This window comes from Salmo salar, chromosome ssa03 (assembly GCF_905237065.1).
Source record: "Salmo salar chromosome ssa03, Ssal_v3.1, whole genome shotgun sequence".
In the NCBI taxonomy this organism is placed as follows: Eukaryota; Metazoa; Chordata; class Actinopteri; order Salmoniformes; family Salmonidae; genus Salmo; species Salmo salar.
The window spans coordinates 36,378,914-36,398,956 of record NC_059444.1 but is presented as its reverse complement, the minus strand read 5'-3'; the positions used below and the strand labels follow the sequence as shown (position 1 = coordinate 36,398,956).

Sequence of the window (20,043 nt, the reverse complement as noted above, 5' to 3'; positions counted from 1 at the left end):
TTAATGATGGTGTTGGAGTCGTGCCTGGCCATGCAGTCATAGGTAAACAGGGAGTACAGGAGGGGACTGAGCACGCACCCCTGGGGAGCTCCAGTGTTGAGGATCAGCGTGGCAGATGTGTTGCTACCTACCCTCACCACCTGGGGGCGGCCCATCAGGAAGTCCAGGATCCAGTTGCAGAGGGAGGTGTTCAGTCCCAGGATCCTTAGCATAGTGATGAGCTTTGAGGGTACTATGGTGTTAAACGCTGAGCTGTAGTCAATGAATAGCATTCTCACATAAGTGTTCCTTTTGTCCAGGTGGGAAAGGGTATTACAGACTCAATCAGGGACATGTTGGAAATGTCAGTGAAGACACCTGCCAGTTGGTCAGCAAAATACAAAATGCTGCTCACATTTCCACATGTTTATTAGCTTTGGAAAGAGAATTAATGTCCAAAATCGTGAAAATAATACCTGTGCAATGTTGTGTGCCGTGTGGCTCAGTTGGTAGAGCATGGTGTTTGCAATGCCAGGGTTGTGGGTTCGATTCCCACAGGGGACCAGTATGGAAAAAAATGTATGAAATGTATGCATTCGCTACTGTAAGTCGCTCTGGATAAGAGCGTTTAGTAAAATGTGTGCAATTTTTCCAACATCATGACACTTATTTGGAGTCTGTGGCTCAAGTGGTGTGAAAGCGTGAATATCAGTTGAATATCCAACTTGAAACTTTCTTTACCTTGGTATGAAAGCTTTGGGTAAAGTACCATCGGTGAAGATCACGAGAAGTGCGCATGTTTTGATTTATTGTGTTTGTGCTGATCAGAAGGAATGTGTGTTGGGCCTCACTCAAGTTGATGATTATCCTGGGTCATGCATTGAGCTACGGAGCAGGGCACCTGTCAAAAGAGTAATTTCTGGAGTGTCGGAAGAAGTTGAAATTGATATACTAAAGAATATTTTTGGAGTGGTAGATGTTCGTATGATGAATCATATGGTTAATGGCTTTTATAGCAATGGTGGTGAAAGGCACTGTGCAAGTTGAAAATGTGTAAAAAAAAAGATTGACATTGATGTTCCCGTTGGGATTAAAAGACATGAGGAGCTACATGGAGTACTGGCTCGTGCAGAGCCACACTCTCAGGCCCCAGAGCCTGAGCAGGGTAATTTGAAGTTTTGAATGTCTGAAGGAGTGGGAATATATATTATTTATGTTTGTAAATTATTTTGTAGTTTGTGTGGATTAATTAAAATGTTCTCTTTCCCATAATGGAATGTACTTTTATTTTGTGAATTTCTTCACAACCATCCAGTTGGTGGCGACGATACACCTTTTTGCGCGTAGTTCGCAATTAAATCCAAAAAAGAAGAAGATGAAACTGAATTCACTTCCGCTGGCAACCAAAAGCAGTCAGACGAGAGGGACGTCAAACAAAATCAAATGTGGAGAGAAGAGACGATTCAGAAACAGGAAAGGAACCGTTTGACAATACGCTATTTATAGAACAAAGATCATTTAAGAGATCGTGGGAATAATTTAAATAGACATTTCGAAAATAACACATTTTTAGCAAAATCTCCTGTTTTGTGGGTATAAACGAAAGAGATGGGGACAAGAGCTAGTCGTTTACAAGAGGACCCAGTGTCTTCGGCTTTCGTCAAAGATGGCATAAAGCGGGATTCCTATCGACGACCCCGCTGCAATAGGCCCGCCAGTCTTAAGATAGACTTTTCGGGGAGTTTTGACGATTCGGAGACCAACCGTAGCCGATCGGAGGAGGGCAGCGATTCGGACATAGGGCAACAGGCGAGCGCCGTTGGAAGCCCCGCCGACCACAACAGCCACCCATCCATCAGCCAGTCATCACCAGCGGAAGACAACAGCGAATGCAAGCGCGAGGAAGACTGTAATAGCAGTCCCGAGGGTGCTGTCAACGAGGAACATCTGCCTGGAGAGGAGACAGGCCGCGTGTCTCACCGCACTTTCTCTGAACGTTTACCCGGTAATCGACACACTAACGGGCGCAACGTCAGCGCAAGATCCGCACGAATGAGAGGCATCAATCAACGCCCGGTGTCGGAGGCTTGGATTGGCCTCTACCGTGTCAACAACCGACATGGTGACAACCCTTTTTGTGTTTTTTTATGTATTGTTTTATTACGTTGCAGTTCCTATTCACTTTTGGCAGATTTCAATCCTATACACTGCATCATTTAGACAGTCAGTCAGTGCGAACAAAAACACAAATGTACCCTAGGTAGCAACGTTAATTGGCTTGGGCGCAAACATCTGTTATAGCTAATATGTGAGACGTGACACAAATTGGCCAGACTTACTACTGAAACGGCATTCTTGGAGGGATGCTTTTTCTCTTGTGCATACAAGCTACTTGACTTACAGCTGAACCCCTTGTATTAAGTTGTGACAATCAGGCTGCTGTGTCGTTCCACCTCAAAAAGCACAAGAAAGAGAATTGACACCCACCATCTCAGATTGTGCTGAAATGTTTTCTGTAGTTAAAGAGACAGAAAATGGGATGCTTGGGATGTACCTACGCAATGGAAGTTTACATTTTAAATGGTTATGCTTAAGGTTTGGCTAGGGGTTAATGTTAAGAGTTTATGGTAGTGAAGTCCCAGTAAAAGTCAGCTAATAGTTTTTATTAGAAGTATGAATTTCAGCACCCTGCAGAAGGGCCACAGTTGTTCAGGACAAACATAGGTACAGTTAAGCATTTTCAGAATTGCCATTTTTACAACAATCGACTGATGGTGACTCAATGTTTGACAAAGCAAAAACTGTTTTTTAGACATTTTTGCAAATGTAAAAAAACTAAAACTAGCATGTTTACATAAGTATTCAGACCCTTTACTCAGTACTTTCTTTAATCACCTTTGGCAATGATTACAGCCTCAAGTCTTCTTGGGTATAACACTATAAGCTTGGCACACCTGTATTTGGGGAGTTTCTTGCATTCCTCTCTGCAGTTCCTCGCAAGCTCTGTCAGGTTGGATGGGGAGCGTCGCTGCACAGCTATTTTCAGGTCTCTCTAGCGATGTTCGGTCGGGTTCAAGTCTGGGCTCTGGCTGGGCCACTCAAGGGCATTCAGAGACTAGTTCTGAAGCCACTCCTGCATTGTCTTGGCTGTGGGCTTAGGGTCGTTGTCCTGTTGGAAGGTGAACCTTCACCCCAGTCTGAGGTCCTGAGCACACTGGAGATGGTTTTCATCAACGATCTCTCTGTACTTTTCTCTGTTCATCTTTCCCTCGATTCTGACTAGTCTCCCTGCCTCTGAAAAACATCCCCACAGCATGATGCTGCCACCACCACGCTTCACCGTAGGGAAGGTGCCAGGTTTCCTCCAGCTTGGCATTCAGGCCAAAGAGTTCAATCTTGTTTTATCAGACCAGAGAATCTTGTTTCTCATGGTCTGAGAGTCCTTTAGGTGTCTTTCGGCAAACTTCAAGCGGGCTATCATGTGCCTTTTGCTGAGGAATGGCTTCCGTCTGGCCACTCTACCATAAATTGGTGGAGTGCTGCAGAGATGGTTGTCCTTCTGGAAGGTTCTCCCATCTCCACAGAGAAACTCTGGCGCTCTGTCAGAGTGACCATCGGGTTCATGGTCACCTCCCTGATCAAGGCCCTTCTCCCCCGATTGCTCAGTTTGGCCGGGCAGCCAGCTCTAGGAAGAGTCTTGTTTGTTCTAAACTTCTTCCATTTAAGAATGATTGAGGCCACTGTGTTCTTCGGGACCTTCAATGCTGCAGATATTTTTTTGGTACCCTACCCTAGATCTGTGCCTTGACACAATCCTGTCTCGGAACTCTACGGACAATTCCTTCGACCTTATGGCTTGGTCCGTGCTCTGACATGCACTGTCATTTTGGGATCTTATATAGACAGGTGTTTCTTTCCAAATCATGTCCAATCACTTGAATTTACCACAGGTGGACTCCAATCAAGTTGTAGAAACCATTCAAGGATGATCAATGGAAACAGGATGCACCTGAGCTCAATGTCGAGTCTCATAGCAAATGGCCTGAATACTTATGTAAATAAGGTATTTCAGTTTTTTATTTTTAAGACATTTACAAAAATGGCAACTTTTTTTGCTTTGTCATTATGGGGTATTGTGTAGATTGTTGAGGGGGAAAAAACAATTGAATACTTTTTAGAACAAGGCTGTAACATAACAAAATGTGGAAAAAGTCAAGTGGTCTGAAAACTCTCCAATTGTACTGTATGAGATCATCACATTATATTTTGCTCTTAAACACACAGGCTTGGTGATTATCGAGGGGGAGATTGTTGGAAAGATTTTTCAAATAACCTACTGTGAGGAACAATAGTTTTAATAGGTTTATATTGTCATTCGCATTGGATGTAAAAAAAATAAAAAAAAAAAATACTTTGACTTTCCTACATTGCTGCGCAGCAGGCCAGGTACTTCTATGGGTCCCCCTGGCACCCACGCTCCCTCAACATTAACAGGACAGAGAAAGTAGACACATGCTCACATGGAACACTCCAAACAAAAGACAATGGAAAAAATGGACAACTCGTCAATTATGGTTATGAAATAAACCAAAACGCGTTTCGGGTTGTGTAGCAGGTTGTGAACTCTGCAAACTACGTTTCCACTCCGAGAATGTGAACGGTAAATTACTGTAATTAATACATGCAGTAACAGAAATTGATGTAACCAAATTACGGGGATTAACTGTACAAGTACTGCTGGTGGCATGTAATGGGGAATTTATAAAAATAAGCTTCCCTTATAGTCATAGGCCTACGAAACAATCCACAGCTATTTTTTAAAAAGAAGCTTTCACATATGGCAAGGTCCTGACTGACAAGGAAGAATCTAACAGTGTAGGCCTATATTATTAATCAGACAGATGGACAGAAGTGGTTGTATGTCAGTGAGACCCCTACCCAAACCAAGCTTTGGATTTATTTTCCCACGCGCCATTAATCCAGCCCCCAAGCAAGTCTAGGAAATGGGTCAAAGTCCTCACGTGGGCACAGCTGACAGCAGGGCCAGAGAGGGAGGGGATATGTAGGCCAACTGGGCACACTCTTCCCCCATGTCGTCCCACCCCTGAGGCTGAACTCTTGTTATGCATGTTGTCTGGTGGAATGATGATGACTGGAAAACTAATCATGAGTTAGTTGACCTGACTTGATCATTGTCAGGATGATACTCGGATCACACAAATGCAAATGTCAACATCTACTGAAGACCCATGGCATGCATGATGGACAAGTTGATTTGATCTTCTCCCCGCTTTTGTTTGTCTAATGTTTCGTTGTTAATCATGGGCATGTTTTTGTCATCTCATCCCCAGATATCCGCTGTCCGTTCTGCTCCAAGTCTTTCTCGGGGGGCAAGATTGAGAATCACCTGTTGAGCTGCCTCACATCTCCACCTCTCCCTTACAACAGTGAGTATGAGTCCACCAAAAACTCAGAGCAGAGGCCTGTTTCATTTGTTACAAACAAAAGAGGCTCTTTACGTTCACCCAGAGAAAGGGTTGACATTGTATGGTAAACAGAGGTGTTATAATGGTGGCAGGTTAGAGCGTTGGGCCAGTAACCGTAATGTTGCTAGTTCAAATCCCCGAGCCGACAAGGTGAAACATCTGTCTGTGCCCTTGAGCAAGGCACTTAATCCTATTTGCTCCAGGTTTACCTTTGAATGGCAGACCCTGGCCGTGACCCCATTCTCAGAGGGATATGGGGGAAAAAACACATTTCCAAATCACACACATTAATACACACTTGTACATGTTTGAAATAGGACAAATGTAAGCACCCACCAAATAATAATTACAGTCTATTACACAAACAGTAGCATATATAAAAGTTCAGGCATAATGTGTGTTGAAAGTATGTTAAAAGTCCCTTCCCTGCCCCCTGGGTTTGTGATGACACTTTAACGTCTAACTGTCGTCTCTGTGATGTGTTGTGTTCTCAGCGGACGTGCTCAGTAAGGACAGCGGTGAGTGTTCCATCTGTCTGGAGGAGCTGCAGCAGGGAGAGACCATTGCCCGGCTGGCCTGCCTATGTGTCTACCACAAGGGGTAATAGCACTAGGCCTTTTCACACGCGTTGTTCTTAACCTCGGGCTATCTTAGCACCAGGCTATGACTGACCCTGGGCCTAGCCTATCCTGTGTTCACCAAGCATTTGTTAACATGGGCTAAGCTTTAGCTCAGGGCTAAGGATTCACACTTCTCAAAGCCCTGGGCCAGTGGTTCCCAAACTTAAATATATATTTTTTTAAGGAGCTCAGTCAGGCTTACTCTTGAAAGTTGTAATATTACAATGCACAAGGTGCAATTTTCAAAGCAGCAGTTTTCCTCTTGTAATTGCAGAGTTAAGAAAGAGCTGTTAATAACTTGGAAGAAATGTCTAGATCAACTAGCCCATTTCAGCTAACGGTATTTAGCTAGGTTTTTTAGCCCATTGATTTTGTTGTTGTTTGAGTCACTCAGATATCACATGAACACACAAGGCATGGCAAGGCTTGTAGAATTGCAGGAAATGAGCTTTAAAACTGCAAAATTCTATCTCCACCTCATGTCAAGATGTATAGAATAGCAGGAAATGAGCGTTAAACCTGCAAAATGTTCTCTCCGCCAACAAGAAGGGTGTGAACAGTTTGTCATGGACAGTGCTTGTGCCCATCTCAGCCACGTGACCAATGTTATAAGCAATAAGGCACTTATTAACACATTATTACCTCTCCAGTTGTGCTCGTTTCACCAGCTAACGACGTGCCTGGCCCAGCATGCATTTGTAGGCTCCCTGTGTTTTGCTATAGCCATATTAAGGCCTAATTTATTTATTTAAATTGACTGATTTCCTTATCAGTAGTTCCCAAACTTTTTATTGCCCCGTACCCCTTCAAACATTCAACCTCCAGCTGCGTACCCCCTCTAGCACCAGGGTCAGCGCACTCTGAAATGTTGTTTTTTGCCATCATTGTAAGCCTGCCACATACAATACATTTCTTTCTCACAACCAGGCTTGTGGGAAGTGACAGAGCTCTTATAGGACCAGGGCACAAATAATATAATAATAATCAATAATTGTGCAATTTATTTAACCATTTTACACACAAAACCTTATTTGTTCATGGGAAATTGTGAATAACTCACCACGGGTTAATGAGAAGGGTGTGCTTGAAAGGATTCACATAACTCTGCAATGTTGTATTGGAGAGAGTCTGTCTTAAATCATTTTCCACACACAGTTTGTGCCTGTATTTAGTTTTCATGCTAGTGAGGGCCGAAAATCCACTTTCACATAGGTACGTGGTTGCAAACGGCGTCAGTGTCTTAACAGCGTGATTTGCCAAGGCAGGATACTCTGAGCGCAGCCCAATCCAGAAATCTGGCAGTGGCATCTGATTTAAATGACATTTTCACAGAACCGCTTGTTGCAATTTCGATGAGGCTCTCTTGTTCAGATATCGGTAAGTGGACTGGAGGCAGGGCATGAAAGGGATAACTAATCCAGTTGTTTGTGTCATCCGTTTTGGGAAAGTACCTGCGTAATTGCGCACACAACTCACTCGGGTGCTTCGCTATATCACATTTGACTTTTTTTTTAACCTTTATTTAACAAGGAAGTCAGTTAAGAAAAAAAATCTTATTTACAATGACGGCCTACCGGGGAACAGTAGGTTAACTGCCTTGTTCAGGGGCAGAACGACAGATTTTTACCTTGTCAGCTCGGGGATACGATCCCATTGTCCGTAAGCTTGAGTTCATTTGCACACAAAAAAATCATACTATGATGGAAAGACCTGTATGTTGTCCTTGTTAATGCAGACAGAGAAGAGCTCCAACTTCTTAATCATAGCCTCAATTGTGTCCCACACATTGAATATAGTTGCGCAGAGTCCCTGTAATCCTAGATTCCGATCATTCAGCCGAGGAAAAAAACGAATTAACTAGCCCCTCAAGAGCACTTCATGATGACAGAAGTGAGTGCTACGGGGCGATAGTCACTTTGTTCAGTTACTTTCGCTTTCTTTGGTGAAGGAACAAAGCTGGACATTTTGAAGCAAGTGGCGACAGCAGACTGGGATAGGAAGAGATTGAATATGTCCGTAAACTCTCCAGCCAGCTGGTCTGCACATGCTCTGAGGACGTGGCTAGGAATGCATTCCGGGCCAGCAGCCTTGCGATGGTTAACATGCTTAAATGTCTTACTCATGTTGGCCAGGGAGAACGAGAGCTCACAGTCCTTGGGAAGCGGCCCGTGTCGGCGGCACGGCGTTATCCTCAAAGCGGGCGAAGAACATGTTTAGCTGTCCAGGAGCAAGACGTCGGTGTCAGCAACGTGGCTGGTTTTCCCTTTATAATCCGTGATTGTCTGGAGTCCCTGCCACATACGTCTCATGTCTGAGCCGTTGAATTGTAACTCCACTTTTGTCTCTGTACTGACGGTTTGCCTGTTTGATTGCCTTACGGAGGGCATAACTGGACTGTTTGTATTCGACCATATTCCCAGTCACCTTGCCGTGGTTAAATGCAGTGGTTCGTGCTTTTAGTTTTGCGCGAATGCTGCCATCTATCCACGTTTTTGGGTTTGGATAGGTTTTAATCATCACAGTGCGAACAGCATCCCCTATACACTTCCTGATGAACTCAGTCACTGTGTCAGTGTATATGTCAATGTTATTCTCAGAGGCAACCCGGAACATATCCCAGTCCGTGTAATCAAAACAATCTTGAAGCATGGATTCTGATTGGTCAGACCAGCGTTGAATAGACCTTAGCACGGTACTTCCTGTTTGCGTTTCTGCCTATAGGAAGGAGGTGCAGAATGTAGTTGTCATCTGATTTGCCAAAGGGAGGGTGGGGGAGGGCCTTGTAGCCATTCCGAAAGGGAGTGTAACAATGGTTGAGAGTTTTTGAAGCTTGAGTACTGCAGGCAATGTGTTAACTTCGGTAGAGTTTTCCTCAGATATGCTTTATTAAAGTACCCAGCTACAATAAATGCTGCCTCAGGATATGTGATGTAGTTCCCTGAGAGCCTTCGCGGTATCGGCTTGAGGGTGAATATATACGGCTGTGACGATGACTGAAGAGAATTCTCTCAGGAGGTAATGCGGTTGACATTTGATTGAGGTATTCTAGATTGGGTGAACAAAAGAACTTCACTTTCTGCACGTTACCACAACGTTACCACAAGTAGTTAATTGGGTAACATGCACCTCCGCCTTTCTTCTTCTAGGAGAGTTCTGTGCCATGTACTGAGAACCCAGCTGGCTGTATGGATGGGAACAGTATATCTGGAGATAGCCATGATTCCCAGGGAGAGCCATGATTCATGATGGTATGAATCATGATGGTGTACTACGTGCACATGCTAGCAGAAAGGAACGAGGTGGGTAGCTAGCAAAGTATGTCCTTTTAGCAAAATAAACAAACCAAAAATCTGATCTCTTAAAAGTTTAGTTAATTTTCGTTCTATTATCTATACAATAGTCTATCATTGATTTTGGCCCAATAGGCCGGACATTAGTGTTGCACGGTATACCTGTACTATAGTAATATCATCGTACCAAAACCTCATGATACTTATGATACCAACATTTTTAGAATACCATAGTACCGTTTTCATATGATTCTACCGACTTTTTCCACCCCTTCCAATCTAAAGATTCTGCTAGCGCCTGTTATGAAATGTTTATGAAGTCAGTTTTGTTTATACATTTATGCACCAGCCACTCGTCTCTTGTATGTGCAGGTCCAATAATATCCACTATACTTTCATGCCAGCCGCATCCCACAGACCCTACCAGCCCTCACTCACCTGCTTCTCACCATCCGCTCTTCACTTGTGTCTATTCCTCCGTCAGTTTTTTCAAATATAAGTTTGCCGTGATGGCGAGCGGTATGCAGACCCAGACCCTGATGAGTGTTCTGTTAGATTTGTACATTTGTTACATTCGAGCAGAGCGCAATGTTGATTCATTGTTTCATCCCCTGTTATAATAACCAAGAGCACAGACCAGTCTGAGTAGACTTTGCAAATTCACTGTCATGCAGTCTCCTGGTAACTTGACAGTAGGTTTAGGCTAATTAGATTGGCACAGGAAGAAAGGAGAAGGGTCTGCTACACATGAGATGTGCTTCAAAAGGTAGGATTCATGTAGGCCTAATGTAAGCCTAAACTACATCAAAACTCGATGTATTTCTGGCGCTCCTTAAATTCTTAAACATTTTAAAAGTTGGGAGCAGTGTGTGTTTGTAGGAGAGAGAGTGGTGTGTGTGTGTGTGTGTGTGTGTGTGTGTGTGTTTATGAGTATGTGTTTGAGTGTGAGGTACTGTAGACAGTGTGAGGAAGGGATGGAGAGTGTTCTTTAAACATTTCGACCAATCGATTGGTCGAAATGTTTAAACTTATTTTTCCATATATAGACAGTGTTTGAATAAAATCAACTACATATGCACTGAGCTTGTCAGATGCTTTAAGCACACTGTTTGATTAAATAACTAAAACACACAAATGACTCAAGAAAGAGCCCGACAGTCACAGTGTTAACAAAAAAAAAAGGACAGTGAGTGCCTGTGTGACTGGCACATGTTGTCTCGCTCTCCTCCCTACTGCAGCGAAAAGGAACCACAGCAGAGCAAGTGTTTTATTGCGCTGTCCGTGCTGAAGCTGCAACAATTCAGCCATTTAGTTTTTTACTTGTTTCTGACTGAAAAGTTCTGTTACCAAAATCACTCATTTGGAAAAAACATTCCCTCAACCCTTGCTCTCTTTACGTGAAACATGTAAGCATCGCATGCATGTGACCAATAGGGCCTGACCTATAGCCTATCATAATTACATCAATAAATTGGTTATAACAAACTCTGAACACAGTAACACATGACAGCAAAATGTATGTGGAGGAAGTGAAAAAGCAACAAATGTTTACTGGTTGCTCAGGAGGGAAAGAGGAAGTCAGGTCTGTGGAAGACATTTGGCATTTTAAAAAGGAGGGTATAGGAGCAAATGTTGCGTGACTATTGTGTGCCAAACAGTTATTGTTAGATTCCAATATTAATATTTTTTCGGACCATTTGAAACCGTGTAAACAACACTAAATAAGTGTACCGAAGAGTCTTTTCTAACGGGGGAAAAAAAGATCTATAAAGTCTTTATTACAGCAGACTAAAAACAATTGCATACATTCGGGAATTGCAGTTTATGTATCATTTAGGCTAATTATTCATAGCGCCCTTTTTATTTAATTTTAAAACTAAAAGGCTTGATTGCATTTCAAAGCATGAATGTCTCGTATGCTGTGTGATGGCATGGACGAATGAATGCTTGATTGATACAGTAGCCTGTATATTGAAATATAGACCTAAGTAAGTTACGGTTTTAAGACTAAACAGAATGTGCTCTTAGGCCTACAGCTCGATGGTGGTTATACAAGACTACTATACTAATCCTACTAATTATAACGACATTACTTATTATTATAATGATGATCATAATAATTGTAATAATAACAAATAAGGAGATCCAGAAAAGGGAGGGTATAGGAGTGCTGCGTGCATATGTGTAACAAACAGGTGCTGTTAGATTACAATATAATTGTTCTGCCTGTTTGGAACAGTGTAAACAATACATTTTAAGTAATACCAGTCTGTTCTAACAAAATAAAATGGTAAAGCAACCGAATCTGTGAAATTGATTTATCCAAAATTTTGCTGTTGCATTTATTTTTTTGAACCTTTTATTTAACTAGGCAAGTCAGTTAAGAACCAATTCTTATTTGCAATGACTGCCTACCTAGCATGAGGCTTGGTGCTCACGGAATCAGTAAGGTATTAAACAAACAGGCAACAGAAACAAGATCTGTCTTATTTCTGTAGATATATGTGGATGATTATAAAGTCAAGCACATTTAGCAGTTAGGCTATTGATTATAAACCTAATTAAGTTGGTTTCCTGTCTCCTCAATTTTCAATTAGGCTAAGGCAAGGGTTTTCTCCTCGTCTCTGCTGCTGCCTCTACCGCATTGTTCTCAGTCCCAATATGCTGGTTAATTTTGCTATTTTGCACATAGCAACATAGGGGAAGGCGCCAATTCTTCTGCGCACTGAATATTGTTTCGGAACCACGGACAGCGACCTTATCCAATGCGGGAGAAAGCGCATTTGTTATAAAATATTAGATTTTAGTGTTGCACCATTATTTTTTCCATAATATAACCATATACAATTTCAGTACAATCACATGTCTTGGGGATGGACTGTGCCATCCCCGTGGCCTCCGCAATGGATTAGTCCACTGAGACAGGCGCAAATCAGACAGTCTTGTGCACCATAATATAAAAAATAAAATAAAAAATGCAACTGCTCGACGAGAGAAACCTCGGTCGACCAACAGCCTATCAACCAAACAATCGACCAGTTGACTAAATGGGGTCAGCCCTAATAGCTATATCCAAATAAATGTCAATAGAAAAGCTATGAAAACAGATGGAAAGGGAGTGTTTTCTGCCCTTCCAGCTGTTGAGTTTGTGGCTTCAGTTGGCTAGCTAAGTGAGAAGACATTAGCCAGCGTGCAAGCAACCATTTTTATTAGCCATAGCAACCAATGTTTTTGCTTTGATTGAAGTTGTTTATTTTTGTCAGGTTTTTGTCCTCGGATGGAAGAATGAAATAGTATAAATGTACTTGTCAAAATTGCGTGCAGAACGAATCACAAGCATATGGAAAGTAAGTGCAAGTGCAGCTTTTGTGATTGGACAGTGAAGAGTCTATGCATTGTTCTTGACCCTGTTTCACACTGGCTATTTTGGCACCATGTTTCCCCGTGAAACCAAAGCAGGGCCAGCTAGCTCTGGGCTAAGGTGTTGGTGCTAGCCCCGGGCTAAAATCTCCCTTAGCCCATCTTTACAAAAAAAGATTGCAGTTTTGAAACTGCAGTAAAAGTGCAGTAACTGCAGCTGACTGTGGTATTTTGGACGCAGTATTGCAGAATAACTGCAGTGAACTGCAGTTGAACTGTCCTGTAAATGCAGTCACACTGCAAAATTGAAAAAAAAAAAATATTCGTTTGGACGTGGTATTTGCAGCGTAATGCAGTTATACCAGTTATATGCGCTGACATTCAAAAAGTATGAAAGCCAATGGTACAATATTCTAGAACACTGCTGTGCGTACGAGTGCATGTTTTGGACTATGATAAACTCTTTAGCCCTGGGCTGAGGTGCAGTGTGAACGTGCCTACTGAGGATTTAATACACACCTACTGAGGATTTAGTGCCTTCAGAAAATATCCATACCCCTTGACTTATTTCCCATTTTGTTGTGTTAGTGTGAATTCAAAATGGATTACAGATTTTATTTTTAAATCAATCGACCACAATACCCCATAATGACAAAGTGAAAACATGTTTTTAGTCATTTTTGCAAATGTATATAAAAAATAAAATCAAAATCTCAGTTATAGGTATCCACACCCCTGAGTCAATACGTTAGAATAACGTTTGGCAGGGATTACAGCTGTGAGTCTTTCTGGGTAAGTTCAAGAGCTTTGCGCACCTGGATTGTGCAACATGTGCACATGTATTATTTAAAAAAATCTTCAAGCTCTGTCAAGTTGGTTGTTGATCATTGCTAGACAGCCATTTTCATGTCTTGCCATTACATTTTCAAGCCTATTTAAGTGAAAACTGTAACTAGGCCACTCAAGAACATTCAGTGTCGTCTTGATAAGCTTACTCCAGTGTATATTTGGCCTTGTGTTTTTTGTCCTGCTGAAAGGTGAGTTTGTCTGTTGGAAAGCAGACTGAACCAGGTTTTCCTCTCGAATTTTGCCTGTGCTTAACTCTATTCTGTTTCTTTTTATCCTAAAAAAAAAACTCCTTTCCGATGACAAGCATACTCATAACATGATGCAGCCACCACCATGCTTGAAAATATTAAGTGGTACTCAGTGACGTGTTGGATCTGTCCCAAACATAACACGTTGTATTCAGGACAAAAGGTTAATTTCTTTGTAACCATTTACCAATAAGAGTCCTTGGTCTTTGTGGTTGAACATGTTTGAAATTCACTGCTTGAGTGAGGGACCTTACATTTATCTGTATGTTCGGGGTACAGAGATGAGGTAGTCATTCAAAAATCATGTTAAACACTATTATTGCACAAAGTGAGTCCATGCAACTTATTATGTGACTTGTTAAACAAATGTTTACCCCTGAACTTACCATAACAAAGGGGTTGAATACTTATTGACTGAAGACATTTCAGCTTTTCATTTTTAAATAATTTGTAAACATTTCGAAAAACAATTCCATTTTGACACTATGGGTTATTGTGTGACACAAAATCTCAAAATGTGGAAAAAGTCAAGGAGTGGTGAATACTTTCTGAATGCACTGTACATGTGACCCAGGAGACAAAGGGTGAACAAAGCACAGGTCTGTGGAAAAAGTTGTGATGCAATCATGAGTTGCATTCTTTGGAACTCTCATTTAGTAATATGCCTTCCGGACTATGTGAAATTACATGGTTATTTTGTCACTGCTTACTGTGAAAAAAATCCAGTAATGGTTTTCTCACACAAGTCATATTTGATATCACTAAAAGCTCCATTGAATAATTTAAGAATTGAGAAAGTTGTTCATTGACTACAGCTCAGCATTCAACATCATAGTACCCTCCAAGCTCATCTCTAAGATCAGGACCCCAGGACTGAACACTTCCCTCTGCAACAGGATCCTGGACTTCCTGGCACGCTGCCCCCAGGGGATGAGGGTAGGCAACAACACATCCGCCACGCTGACTCTCAACACGGGGGCCCCTCAGGGGTGCATGCTTAGTCCAGTCCTGTACTCCCTGTTCACCCATGACTGCGTGGCCACACACGACTCCAACACCCTCATTAAGTTTGTTGACGACAAGACTGTGGTAGGCCTGATCACCAACGATGATGAGACAGCCTATAGGGAAGAGGTCATGATCTGGCAGTGTGGTGCCAGGACAACAACCTTTTGTTGTCCAGAAAATGTTCTGACCTATCAAATATTGGTTGTCCATCTTGTACTATGAGCGGTGCTTCAATGCAATTGGACAAAGACTGCAGCTAATAGCCAAGGAGCACTCAGCATGTGAGACCAAAACAATGCTGGCGAAGAAAGCAACAACAACGCGTAGGTTGTCACTAGTTGCCACAGTCAAAATTGGCTATATCGCAAAAATTCATGAACCTTTTGCTGAACCTTAAATTATCAGTGTAGTTAAGGTTAGGTTTAAAATCAGATTTTAAAGAAGAGAAATTGTAGAAATAGGTGGGGTTTAGCCTTAATTATGACAGATTGGTGGAGCTGTGGAGAGAATGCAGCTGCCTTTTTCAATATTACATGTTTTCACCTTCAATTCCCTCAAGAATATAAATCCAGATTGTCTACGTCAGCCCAACCATTTGCGGGTCCATATTCATCACTTCCGTCTCCTTTTAAAAAAATGTTTCCCCACATAATAATGTGCACACTTATAAAGCAACTCGCTGTTTGCGTGTCGGCAGTATCAAGTAGGGAATTATCGTGTAATGTGAGCACCCACGACCCAGGGTTGAGAATGGACAGAATTAACCTGTTAGGGCTAGGGGGCAGTATTGACACGGCCGGATAAAAAACGTACCCGATTTAATCTGGTTACTACTCCTGCCCAGTAACTAGAATATGCATATAATTATTGGCTTTGGATAGAAAATACCCTAAAGTTTCTAAAACTGTTTGAATGGTGTCTGTGAGTATAACAGAACTCAAATGGCAGGCCAAAACCTGAGAAGATTCCATGCAGGAAGTGGCCTGTCTGACAAGTTGTGTTTCATCTTGGCTCTTTTTATTGAAGACTGAGGATCTTTGCTCTAACGTGACACTTCCTACGGCTCCCATAGGCTCTCAGAGCCCGGGAAAAAGCTGAACGATATCGAGGCAGCCTCTGGCTGAAACACATTATCGCTTTTGGCAAGTGGCCGATCAGAGTACTATGGGCTTAGGCGCGTGCCCGAGTCGACCCCATGCTTTATTTTCTTTCATCTGTTTACCTAAACGCAGATTCCCGGTCGGAATATTAGCGCTTTTTTATGAGAAAAATGGCATAAAAATTGATTTTAAACAGCGGTTGACATGCTTCGAAGTACGGTAATGGAATATTTAGAATTTTTTTGTCACGAATTGCGCCATGCTCGTAACCCTTCTTTACCCTTTCGGATAGTGTCTTGAACGCACGAACAAAACGCCGCTGTTTGGATATAACTATGGATTATTTTGAACCAAACCAACATTTGTTATTGAAGTAGAAGTCATGGGAGTGCATTCTGACGAAGACAGCAAAGGTAATAACATTTTTCTTATAGTAAATCTGACTTTGGTGAGTGCTAAACTTGCTGGGTGTCTAAATAGCTAGCCCTGTGATGCCGGGCTATCTACTGAGAATATTGCAAAATGCTTTCACCGAAAAGCTATTTTAAAATCGGACATATCGAGTGCATAGAGGAGTTCTGTATCTATAATTCTTAAAATAATTATGCTTTTTGTGTATACAAAACAAGAACATGACAGACTGACCTGGTGAATCCAGGTGAAAGCTATGATCCCTTATTGACGTCACTTGTTAAATCCACTTCAATCAGTGTAGATGAAGGGAAGGAGACAGCTTAAAGAAGGATTTTTAAGCCTTGAGACAATTGAGACGTGGATTGTGTGTGTGCCGTTCAGAGGGTGAATGGGTAAGGCAAAATATTTGAAGTGTCAAGAACTTCAACTCTGCTGGGTTTTTCCACGCTCAACAGTTTCCCGTGTGTACATGGGCCAGCATCCTTGTGGAACACTTTAGTCATGTTGTAGAGTCCATGCCCGACGAATTGAGGCTGTTCTGAGGGCAAAAGGGGCGGAGGGGGGTGCAACTCAATATTAGGAAGGTGTTCCTAATGTTTGGTATTAATGTTTTAGTATTCATGTTTGGTATACTCCGTGTATAGGCAAGTTATTATTTATTCTTCTATTTTCCCTCTCTGCATTGTTGGAAAGTGCCCATAAGTAAGTGTTTCACATTTTTATTTGATTTTTGATTTTGAAGAACACTTGTGGGAGCATCAAGCAGTGAGCGGCTATAACCTTATTTTCTTTACCAGAATGACCTAACCTTATCGCAAGTCATTCACCTCTGTTTGACTAAGAAGTATTTTAAGGTGTGAACCTCCTTTTGAAAGAAATACAGTAACCACAGCAAGTGTTTCTAATCCGGCTGTCTCACAGTGAGTCAGTCAGCTGCCTGCACCATGGTCAGAGTTAAGTCCCACCCTGGGACCACAGATGGGATTGAGTTATGTAACTTAAACTGCTGTAATACATATGTTCTGCGTGGTCCAAAATACGTGAATAAGTGAATCAAAAGGGAAAACAGCCATTCCATTTCTGTATGTCTCATTACATGTCTTTGTCTCTCTCTTTCTCTGTCCAGCTGTATTGACTCCTGGTCCAAGGTGAAGCCATGCTGTCCCGAACACCCTTTTGATTGACTCATTTACTCACCCTTTTGATTGGTCACATGTCCTGCTCAGGGACACACCTGACTCAGGTACGTACGTGTTCATGACCCCATTTATTCCAACCCCATGATGTCACACTAGCCAACAGGGTAGGAGTTAGTGTGGACAAAATATTATGTGAAATATGAAGAGTTACATTCCAAGTGTGAGGAAAGTATAAATATTTTATGTACTTTTTTTCCCCACAGGAGACTGCAATGTTTCTATAATTGCAGCAAATATATTACGGCAATGAAAAATACCAGAGGCAAGCCTCCTAATTTTACTGAACCAGACACAGCCCCAAAAGGATGTGACCGCAGACCACTTTTTTCTCTTCGACCTGGTTCAGTCCATTTGACCTGGTTCAGTCCGTTTGAGCTCAACTCAGACCACTATAAATACAGCTGGAATAGACAGCCACCTGTCCTCTGTGAACATAGCCCAAACTATAAACTGCTGCACTCCAGAAAAACGGTAAATCGATTTATTATCATACCAGGTTGACAGTCCTGTGAAAGTCCTTTTTAACTCAAGGAGGGGAGGAAAAATGTGTTTTTGTTGCCCATGCGTTCCTCTTCCCCTAATGTGGACTCATTCACGTTCCAGTGAATAAATGTTTCTGTCCATAAAAAAAACAGCCCATCTCTGAAAATGTTAACTGTTCATGCGTAAATATTGCAATGCGTTGTTTTTTTATAGCCCGATGTTGGAAAGCAGGGCTTTATTTTGTGGATGGGGTTGCTGTAGTAGTGATTGTAGGTGGTTTTCTATTGTCACCATGATACATTTCAGGAGAGGGATGGTGGGTGTGAGTTGATTGTTGAGTTAAAAGCGGATGATGCCAGTTTGTGTGGCTGGTTGGTGCTGAACCCACTGTGTTTTACTGCAGCTACAGTAGGTTGTTGGCATTTCCCAGGCCATAGTACTGGTGTCATGCCCATACTGAGCACTTTTTACCCCAAGGCTGAACTTTCTTCTCATAAGGTGTGCTTGATTGAACCACAGTTGCTAATTTAGTAACAACAGTAGAGTGTGTGTGTATATATGTGTGATAGCGGTGTGGATAGTCAATGTCCTGGATGACAGCGCCCGACTCTGGACAGCAGAGGCGAACTGCAGACTTCTCACTGGCTGTGTAAATGAGAGGGGTGTGTGTGTTCTTAGTGCCCTTATACCCTCTGGTTGAGAGAGTTTTAATCCTAGCATTGTTGCATGTCATTTCAGCAAGGATTAACACCCACCAACCCAGATTGATCTGAAATCGTTTCTGTAGTTAGAAACAGATAAGAGTTCCTGAATACTTTCCTGACACTACTTGTCTGTCAGAGAACTGATGCTACAGTGCCTTCGGAAAGTATTCAGACCCCTTGACTTTTTCCACATTTTGTTTCATTACAGCCTTATTCTAAAATGGATTACATTTAAAAAATCCTCAGAAATCTACACACAATACACCTTAATGACAAAGCGAAAACAGTATTATTATTTTTTTTAATTGCGAAAGAAAATTTGTCAACAGAACTTGCATACGTATTCAGACCCTTTGCTATAAGACTCGCTGCAGACCTTCAATGTCTGCAGCATTGAAGGTCCCCAAGAACACAGTGGCTTCCATCATTCAAATGGAAGAAGTTTGGAATCACAAAGACTCTTCCTAGACCTGGCTGCCTGGCCAAACTGTGCAATCGGGGAGAAGGGCCTTGGTCAGGGAGGTGACCAAGAACCCAATGGTCACTCTGACAGAGCTCCAGAGTTTTTCTGTGGAGATGAGAACCTTCCAGAAGGACAACCATCTCTGCAGCGCTCCACCAATCAAGCCTTTATGGTAGAGTGGACAGATGTATGCATCTCCTTAGTAAAAGGTACATGACAGCCTGCTTGGAGTTTGCCAAAAGGCACCTAAAGACTCTCAGACCATGAGAAACAAGATTCTCTGGTCTGATGAAACCAAGGTTGAACTCTTTGACCTGAATGCCAAGCATCACATCTGGAGGAAACCTGGCACCATCCCTACGTTGAAGCATGGTGGTGGCAGGATCATGCTGTGGGGATGTTTTTCAGCGACAGGGACTGGGAGACTTGTCAGGATCAAGGCAAAGATGAACGGAGCTAAGTACATCAGAGATCCTTGTTGAAAACCTGCTTCAGAGTGCTCAGGACCTCAGACTGGGGAGAAGGTTCACCTTCCAACAGGACAACGACCCTAAGCACATAGCCAAGACAATACAGGAGTTGCTTCCGGACAAGTCTCTGAATATCCTTGAGTGGCCCAGCCAGAGCCTGGACTTGAACCCGATCAAACATCTCTGGAGAGATCTGAAAATAGCTGTGCAGCAACGCTTCCCATCTAACCTGACAGAGCTTGAGAGGATCTGCAGAGAAGAATGAGAGAAACTTCCCAAATACAGGTGTGCCAAGCTTGTAGTGTTGTACCCAAGAAGACTCGAGGCTGTAATCACTGCTAAAGGTGCTTCAACAAAGTATTGAGTAAAT

General features: G+C 42.3%; 1 protein-coding gene across 1 annotated transcript; it reads left to right on the top strand.

The window, feature by feature from the left end:
* Window positions 1-1,380: 1,380 nt before the first annotated feature.
* LOC106600378 (E3 ubiquitin-protein ligase ZNRF1) lies at window positions 1,381-19,303 on the top strand. The gene is made up of 5 exons (XM_014191683.2): window positions 1,381-2,101; window positions 5,331-5,426; window positions 5,960-6,065; window positions 17,481-17,597; window positions 17,757-19,303. Exons 1-4 carry the CDS (start codon window positions 1,588-1,590, stop codon window positions 17,536-17,538), a joined length of 774 nt encoding a protein of 257 aa, XP_014047158.1. The 5' UTR covers window positions 1,381-1,587; the 3' UTR covers window positions 17,539-17,597; window positions 17,757-19,303.
* The last annotated feature ends 740 nt before the right edge of the window (window positions 19,304-20,043 follow it).

Bases quoted from the DNA above. Each gene is read 5' to 3' on its own strand.
- LOC106600378 (XM_014191683.2), top strand. From the start codon at position 1,588: ATGGGGACAAGAGCTAGTCGTTTACAAGAGGACCCAGTGTCTTCGGCT. The intron at 2,102-5,330 runs GTGACAACCCTT...TCTCATCCCCAG, and splicing joins CCGTGTCAACAACCGACATG to ATATCCGCTGTCCGTTCTGC. The intron at 6,066-17,480 runs GTAATAGCACTA...TTCTCTGTCCAG, and splicing joins CTATGTGTCTACCACAAGGG to CTGTATTGACTCCTGGTCCA.